Source organism: Tribolium madens, unplaced genomic scaffold, assembly GCF_015345945.1.
Source record: "Tribolium madens isolate multiple individuals breed KSU strain unplaced genomic scaffold, Tmad_KSU_1.1 Scaffold_7;HRSCAF=85;Tcas5.2_LG10, whole genome shotgun sequence".
Lineage (NCBI taxonomy): Eukaryota > Metazoa > Arthropoda > Insecta > Coleoptera > Tenebrionidae > Tribolium > Tribolium madens.
This window is the reverse complement of record NW_025401050.1, coordinates 9,942,914-9,952,174: the sequence shown is the minus strand read 5'-3', so window position 1 is coordinate 9,952,174 and position 9,261 is coordinate 9,942,914. Positions and strand designations below refer to the sequence as shown.

Genomic DNA, 9,261 nt, shown 5'->3' with positions numbered 1-9,261 from the left:
CTGCGTTTTTAGATAAAGCTTTATTTATTCAAAAATCTAAATTTTATTTGAAATTAGTTTTGTTTACTCTAAATTTATATTCCACTTCTTTTTTAGCTCTATATTTTATTCTAATTCTATTTATTTTAATTTTTTATCTAGTTGAAGCTTATTTTAATAAAGTACTAGATTATGCTATTGTAAAATTCTAGCTCTATTTTTCAAAAACTTGTCAAGTGTGTTGTACTTTTGTTCAGTTTTTTTACAAGCAGTTTTTAGCACTGTTTTACGCAATTTGATTGGTTTTTGAATTTTTTTTTCTAGATTTATAATTTTTACTACTAGCTCTATTTTACTCACAACTAGCTCTATTAATCTCAATTTTCTTTGGTATTAGTTCTGCTTACCCTACATTTATATTTTACTTCTATGCTATTCTCTAGCTCTATATTTGCCATATATATTGATTCTATTTCTATTTTTTTAACTCCAATTTAGTTGTAGCTTCTTTTAATTCTATTTTACGCTGGTTATAGTATTAGATTATGCAATACTAATTTTACTATACTCATTCTAGCTCTATTTTTTTCAAAAACTCGTTAGTTTATTCTACTTTGTCTATTTTTTTAGAAACATTTTCTAGCACTGTTTTATTCTAGATTTATGCAATTTGTTTTTTTTTTAGATTTATAATTTTTACTAAATCTCTATTCAATTATAGGTCTTTTTTAATACTTACAGTGAGATTTGAAATTTTATGTTACTATTCTTCTAGCTCTATTTTACTCACAATTAGCTCTATTAATCTCAATTTTATTTGGTATTAGTTCTGCTTATCCTACATTTTTATTTTACATCTATGCTATTCTCTAGCTCTGCCATCTGCCATCTATATTTGATTCTATTTCTATTTTTTTAACCCTAATTTAGTTGTAGCTTATTTCAATTCTATTTTACGCTGGTTACAGTACTAGATTATGCAATACTAGTTTTATTATACTCATACACATTAAATTCTAGCTCTATTTTTTCAAAAACTCGTTAGATTATTCTACTTTGTTTAAATTTTTTAGAAACATTTTCTAGCACTGTTTTATTCTATATTTATGCAATTTGGTTTATTTTTTATAATTTTTACTAAATCTCTATTTAATTCTAGGTCTTTTTACTATTCTTCTAGCTCTATTTTACTTACAACTAGCTCTATTAATCCTAATTTTATTTAGTATTAGTTCTGCTTACCCTACATTTAGATTTTACATCTATGCTATTCTATAGCTCTATATTTACCATCTATATTTTATTCCATTTTTATTCTTTTTAAACTTTAATTTAGTTGTAGCTTATTCCAATTCTTTTTTACGCTGGTTACAGTACTAGATTATGCAATACTAGTTTTACTATATTCATGCAAATTAAATTCTAGCTCTATTTTTCTCAAAAACTTGTTAGTTTATTCTACTTTGTCTAAATTTTTTAGACGCATTTTCTAGCACTGTTTTATTCTAGATCTATGCAACTTGGTTTATTTTTGTTCTTTTTTTTAGATTTATAATTCTTCTTAATTTTCCATTCAATTCTAGGTCTTTTTTAGTATTTACAGTGAGATTTTAAATTTTATCTCACAATTCTTCTAGCTCTATTTTACTCACAACTAGCTCTATTACTTCTAATTTTATTTGGTATTAGTTCTACTTACCCTACATTTAGATTTCACATCTATGCAATTCTCCAGATCTATATTTGCCATCTATATTTTATTCTATCTCTAATTTTTTTTAACTTTGTTGTGACTTATTCCAATCATATTTTATACTGGTTACAGTACTAGATTATGCAATACTAGTTTTACTATACTTATGCACATTAAATTCTAGTCTATTTTTCTCAAAAACTCGTTAGCTTATTATACTTTGTCTAAATTTTTTAGAAGCATTTTCTAACACTGTTTTATTCTAGATCAATGCAATTTGGTTGGTTTTTGTTTTTTTTTTTCTAGATTTATTTTTTTACTAGTGCTATATTCAGTTCTAGGTCTTTTTTAATATTTACAGGAAGATTTGAAATTTTATGTCACTGTTCTACTAGCTCTATTGTACTCACAACTAGCTCTATTTTAGATCTTTCCAGTTTTTTTTACATTTTGTTATTTTTTTCTTGATTTATGTTTACTATTACTCTATTTTCTTTAACTTTATGTTTTGAGATTCTAGATGTAGCTTTATTTAATTAAAAAACTAGCTCTATTAATTTCAATTTAATTTGGTATTGCTTTTGCTTACTCAACATTCATCTTTTACATCTATTCTATCTTCTAGCTCTATATTTGCCATCTATATTTAATTCTAGCTCTATTTTTTTAACTTTTTAGTTTATTTAACTTTGCTTGAATTTTTTAGAAGCATTTTCTAGCACTGTTTTATTCTAGATCTATAAAATTTTATTTATTTTTATTTTTTAATATTTACAGTGAGATTTAAAATTTTGTTTTTGTCACTCTTGCTCTAGCTTTGTTTTATCGTTTTCTATTTTAGAGCTTTGTGACTTTTAATTTTATCTTATCTCTGTTGTGTATCAGTTTTATTTCTAGTCTGCTTTTTGTGTTTATTTATTTAATCATTATAAGATTCTAGTTTTAGCTTCTAGTACTAGTTAATTGCGCACTCTAGCTATATTTTCAATTGTTAATTATGCTTTTTGAAAATAATTGAAATAGATGAGGCTTTTTATCTAAAAACCTTGAATAAAAATTTGGATTAAATTGTTTTTTTTAATGATAAGTGTCGTACGTCAATGACAATCAACCGATACGTTTATCACACTAACTACCACTATTAAAAAATTAAAAATACTGTATAAATAGTCACTAGACTTGACTGGGGTCTTAGTTAGTGAAAAATGGGTTCTGCAACATTACTAATTTTTATGGTAGGGCAATGTCTGTGGATGTTTCATTTTCAAAAAAAAAATTTTTAGACTGCTTTAGTCTTCAGTTCCGGACTTGAACTTCCGGTTATAGCGTCCCAAGCCTCAGTTCCAATCAGTGGTCTCATCGGAGGCATAGCCAAAATTTTGGCCAACGTCGTCGAGGCTCTTAACTACATCATTGCTTACCTTGGAGTGGGCATCGAAGGGATCCTTGCCTCAGTTTTTGGGCTAATAGGCGAAATTCTGCAAACCTTGGTGGACACTTTATTGAAAACTGTGTCCAATATAGTTGGCGGTGTCTTGGGCGATATTCCACTTCTTGGAAAAATCTTCACCGAACTTGACACTAAAAGCAACGAATGTGTTGCTGAGGTCAAAACTGAACTTTTCGAAGAGACTGCAGGAACAGCTTTGCTCTGTGTCACAGATGGCTTGAACAAAGTTATATCTAATTTGAGGGATATTTTGGGGAATGTGGTCGAAGTCCTCAATTCCATCACGATCCTCCTCAATGACCTCAAAGACAAGTCGCTTGGCGATGGCATGTTTGGACTTCTTGATGGTGTCGCCGTTCAGATTAAACTTCTACTTAAGATTCTTGTTGATCTTGTGAAATTTATAGGAACGGCGATATCAGAAAATGGAGATGGTGTTATGTGTCTCATACAAGTTGTTGTGAAGCTTGTTGTGCAACTCTTGTCTGAGATTTTTGGTTATTTGGGTTGCCTTTTGGGATAAATAAATGTATTTACCGAGTTGAATGTGTTTTATTTGAGAATTTGGGCTTGCTTAAGGCTGGAATTGATTAAAAGATAATTAACTACCGATGTTCAGTGTTTCTGACAGCTGGGATACAGTGAGGTTAATAGGAAGGAGCCCTAAGGTGTGGCTTGAGGCCGTTTTACTAATTTACCTCCAATTAAATTTTTTTCGTTATTTTTTTTTGTTTGAATTATTTGTTTCTATTTTATTTTTATTTTTTTTAGCGCTGTTCTATTTTGTATTAGTTAAACATTTGTTTTTTTTTATTTTATTTCATTTGTCTTTGTAAGACTTTCTTCATTATTAACATATTTTTTAATTAAAAATCGACTCTTGATACATTTTACTTAATTTTTTTGTTTTTATATAATTTTATTTTACTACTGGAATTTTATTTAGCATTTGCTCAATTTCTTTATGTTTTTTGGTTTCTTTTAAAGTTCTTTAGTTTCATCATTTTTTTATTATCTTTTAGTTCTATTTTACTATTACAGTTCTCGTATTCGAATAAAGCTTTCGAGGAGTATTGATTTTGAGTGAAAATATCTGCGGTGTTGGGCCAACAATGAAAAAATTTGGTGTTGTTTTTGAATTTTTTTACTATAATAAATAAAACAATATTGTTTTTATCCACATGTTTGTTTTTGCTTAATAATTTGTTTTATTTGTTTTACATCATATTTGATTGGTCTTTATATATACATTTTTTAATTTGTTTTTTTTTCATATTTTTGTTTTACATTTTACTCTAATTCAATTAGTTTTATTTTATTTTATCATATTTTTAAATTCAGTTTGAGCATTCTTTTTACTGTTCAGGAAGGAGCCCTAAAGTGTAGCTTGAGGCGCTTTTACTAAATTACCTCCAATTAAATTTTTTTCGTTATTTTTTTCTGTTTGTAATTATTCGTTTCTACTTTATTTTTCTTGATTCTTTAAATTTCTTTTTCTTTAGCTCTGTTCTATTTTGTATTAGTTAAACATTTGTTTTTGTTTTGTTTTTATTTTGTTTATTTTACACTTTTTAATTTGTTTTTTTCTTCATTATTAACATTTTTTTTATTAAAAATCTACTCTACGTTCATGATACATTTTACTTTAGTTTTTTGTTTTTATATAATTTTATTTTACTACWGGAATTTTATTTAGCATTTGCTCTATTTTTTATGTTTTGAATAGTTTTTTGCTTTCTTTTAAAGTTCTTTAGTTTTATTTTTGCTGTTTTTATCATTTTTTAGCTTTATTTTACTGTTACATCTTTCGTATTCGAATAAAGCTTTCGAGGAGTATTGATTTTGAGTCAAAATATCTGCGGTGTTGGGACAACAATAAAAAAATTAGGTTTTTTTTTGTATTTTGTTACTATAATAAATAAAACAAAACTATTGATTTATTCACATGTTTGTTTTTGTTTAATTTTTGTTTTATGTGTTTTACATCATATTTGTTTGGTCTTTATAAGTACATTTTTTAATTTGTTTTTTTTTATATTTTTGTCTTTTTTTACTTATGTTACATTTTACTTTTATAATTTTTTGTTTTCATATAATTTTATTCTGTTGCTGGAATTTTATTTAGCGTTCGTTTTATTTTATTTTTTTTAACTATGTCCTCTAGTTTTATCACTTCTAGTTTGATTTTTTCTATTCTCTCTATTACTTTCTAGTTCTATTTGACCATAACAGTACTTGTAGTAAGAATTTCAATTTGTTATACTTTATTTTTTGTTAAATTTGTTCTATCCTGACTTTATTTTTTTTAAACTGCTAAAGTTATGTTCTAATTCAATTAAATTTGTTTTATTTTAACACATTTTAAATTTGGTTTGAGCACTTTTTTTACTGTTTACTTTTTTTAGCTGTAGTAAATTAGAGGAGGCTTTATTTTACTCAAAAAACTAGCTCTATTAATCTCAAACTCAAAACTACATTTTTGATACTATACTTTCTACTCTATTTTTATCTATATTTTAGCTTTCTGTTAATTTCTCTGTTATATTCTAAACTATCTCTAAATTTTTTGTTTAGTTGTGGCTTATTTCAAACTTGTTTTACATTAATTGTAGTACTAGTTTATGCTATACTATTTATAATGTACTCACACTCTATATTCTAGCTTCATTTTTTAACAGCTATACTTTGTTAAGTTTTTTTGTTTTAACAGAATTGTTTATATTTTTACATACTATTATTATTGCTTCATTTTGTTCTAGCTCTATGTTTTCCACAAGAGAGTTAAAATTTTGGTTTTTTAGCACTGTTGTATTAAAGCATTATTCTTCTAACTATTTTTTAGATTTTTTAAAACCTATCTTTTTTTAAATATTTTATAGGAAAATAGAAATTTTGATGCTTTACTCATGTTCTACTGCAGCTCTATCTAGCTCTTCTCTATTAATTCTAGATTTCATCTGAACTCTATTTTTACTTCACCACTTTTTAACTGTAGAATTTTATTAGCCATTTTTAGTACTATTTAACCATATTCTAGATCTATTTGTTTTAATAGCTATTTTGTATCAGATTTATTCTATTTCTGGTCAAGTGTTTTTTGTACCTATATTTAGATTTATTCTTTAATTGTTCTATACATTTTTTTACTTTTCTTGTCCTATAAGGAAAGTATTGTAATCGGCTGAAATTTGACTTACCTTTCTGGGGAATTATAGCTTCAAGACACCAAAAAAGTTGGTTTGGGCTATTTTATTCACTTCATTCTCCTTAATTTTAGCCTTTTTGCATCAACTCTTTTCTCAAATTATAGGTTTTTGCATAATAATTTCCATTTTACCTCAAATTCATACTTTTTTATTTTGGTTTCTTCGATTTTTGTTTACAGAAGTAGTGTTTTTGATTTTTATAATTTTTAATTTTTTGAATTCTTGTTTTTCTCAGATTTTCTATTTAGTTTTTTTTCTCTAATTTAATTTTAGCCTTTTTGCCTAATATTATTATTCTTAACTTTGCACACACTCTTGCAAAAAATTCGGTCTTTTTTTTCACATGTTTGTGCATGTGTAAAATTTTTAAACAATTTTTTACAGATTTTTTCGTTTTATTTTTCTAATTTTTCTAAATATTTTTAAACTTCAAACCTTCTAATTTCAAGTTTTAACTTCTAACAAAATTTACGAGCTAAATAATATTGTCTTTTAGTATCTAATAACATTCATTATTTTTTCAACATTTTTATTTTTAGCCTTGTGTTTTGTTTTTCTTTTTTTATGTTTCTTCATCTTTTTTTGCTTTTTTTACTTTAAATATTTTTAGTTTTTCTTAAAATTTTTGATTATATTCTATTATTTATTTCTTTTGAATAATTCTTATTCTCTTATTATCTACTTTTTTCTTAATTTTTTCTTTCGTTGTACTATTCTTTTTTTAAAACTTTCTGTAAGACCGTAGATACAAATTATTCAGAATCATGAAATATACCTTAATTAACAATAAAATGTAACAAAATAATAATAATAATGGCTACCGTTACACTAAATTATTGTCGCTATTGGTATGTTTTCCAAATAAGTAGGATAAGGAAAGTCGTGTGATGTTCACACCAGATTTAATAACTGAAATAGGTGAAGCTCTATATTTTTACTCTATATTTAAACGTTTCTTTCGACATTTGCACTAGTTGCTATATATCCGATTTTTGCTCTATTTTCTGATAAAATTCTCAGTTTTTTTTTATTTGTTTTCAGGTTCGACTGTGATAGCAAACCAAGTCGTCAGCCACTCCGACGGCCTCTCTTATCAGCAACTTCTCCAACAACGCGAAGAAGAGAATCGTCAAGAAGTGGAACGTTTGACGGCCGAGATTCGGGCCTTAAAACTCCAACTATTACAACTCACGAATGGTGAGTTTTTGATTCCAATATCTGAGATTGAATCACTAGCAGGAAATGTAAACGAAGAGTCGGAAATGCGAACTATGGGACGTAGACATGCCATTGTGCAATATGCTTGATGACATCCGCTAAATAATGGCCCAGAGACAAATAATCAATAATAATTCAAGCGAAATTGAAGAATTTTTTTTTGTTTTTTGATAAAGTCGTGTAATGAAGGTGTTTACAATGATAAGAATTTATCGCTAGAAGGTAAAAATAATCACTATTGGAGTTCATTTAGTTTTATTGCGAATTTTTAATTGCTAGTTAGAGGACGAGTTATTGGAAAATAATGGAAAAAAAACATCTAGTTGGCTTTTTCCTTGAATTTTGTTATTTGTAACGATCAATAATTGGACATGTGAGTGAAAACAATATTTTTGTTTTATTTGTTATCGTAAAAAAAGTAAAAAATAATAATAGATATGTGAAAATGCAAGAAAATTGAGTTAAAACAGAATAAACTTAACGAACTATTGCTATTAAGAAAAATGAAAGTAGAATATGGAATGTGAGTACATTAAAAATAGTATAGTGTAAACTAGTACTAAAATTAGTATAAATTATAACACAATTAAACAAAAAACTTAGGTACTGTATTGTCAAGAATAACATAGAGCTAAAATTAAAAAAATTAAGTAGAAACTACATTATAGAAAATGCAGCCTGGAGTTTAGATTTAAAGAGCTAGTTTTTTAAATAGAATACAGCATTTTTTTAAATTTTCTATTGTTAAAAAAGTAAAAATTGAGTTAAACAGAATAAAATTAACGAAGCATAGGTGTTGAGAAAAAAAAGCTAGAATATGTAGTGTAGTAGAAATAATATAGCAATCTAGAATATAGTAAACTAGTACCAAAAATGGCATAAAATAAAACAGAAATAATACTCGTATAATAAAAAAAGTAAAAATAGAGTTTAAATAAAATCTAGAGTCAATAGAGCTAGATAGAGCTGCAGTAGAACGTGAGTAGATCCTCAAAATTTCTATTTTCCTTTAGAATATTTAGAAAAAAAATAGGTTTTAAAAAATCTAAGAAATAGTTAGAAGAATAATGCTTTAATACAACAGTGCTAAAAAAACAGAATTTTAACTCTCTTGTGGAAAACATAGAGCTAGAACACAATAGAGCAATAATAATAGTATACGAAAATGTAAACAATTCTGTTAAAACAACAAAACTTAACAAAGTATAGCTGTCAAAAAAATGAAGCTAGAATATAGAGTGGGAGTACAATAAAAATAGTATAGCATAAACTAGTAAAATTAGTATAAATTATACCACAATTAAAAAAAAATCATGCAAATATGATGTAAAATAAGTAAAACAAGAATTAAACAAAAACAAACATGTGGATAAAAACAGTCTTTTTTTATTTAATATAGTAAAAAAAATACAAAAAAAAACATCAAATTTTTTCATTGTTGGCCCAACACCGCAGATATTGACTCAAAATCAATACTCCTCAAAAGCTTTATTTGAATACGAGAATTGTAATAGAAAATAGAACTAAAAGATGATAAAAAGAATAGCAAAAATAAAACTAAAAATGATGAAACTAGAGAACTTATTTAAAAGAAAACAAAAAACAATTTAATACATTAAAAAATAGAGCGAATGCTAAATAAAATTCCATTAGTAAAATAAAATTATATTAAAACGAAAAAGTAAAGTAAAATGTATCAAGAAAGTATATAAAAA

General features: G+C 25.7%; 2 protein-coding genes across 3 annotated transcripts in view; both read left to right on the top strand.

Annotated features, from left to right (window-relative positions):
- The window catches only part of LOC123009798 (chondroitin sulfate N-acetylgalactosaminyltransferase 1), a 99,592-nt gene that overhangs the window by 63,586 nt on the left and 26,745 nt on the right, over positions 1 to 9,261 (top strand). For both annotated transcript variants that reach the window (XM_044406318.1, XM_044406319.1), the window contains one exon: positions 7,370 to 7,525. In XM_044406318.1, the coding sequence (XP_044262253.1) occupies positions 7,370 to 7,525 (156 nt within the window). The remainder of the gene's footprint in view (positions 1 to 7,369; positions 7,526 to 9,261) is intronic.
- Positions 2,856 to 3,664, top strand: LOC123009800. The gene is made up of 2 exons (XM_044406321.1): positions 2,856 to 2,907; positions 2,956 to 3,664. Exons 1-2 carry the CDS (start codon positions 2,878 to 2,880, stop codon positions 3,643 to 3,645), a joined length of 720 nt encoding a protein of 239 aa, XP_044262256.1. The 5' UTR covers positions 2,856 to 2,877; the 3' UTR covers positions 3,646 to 3,664.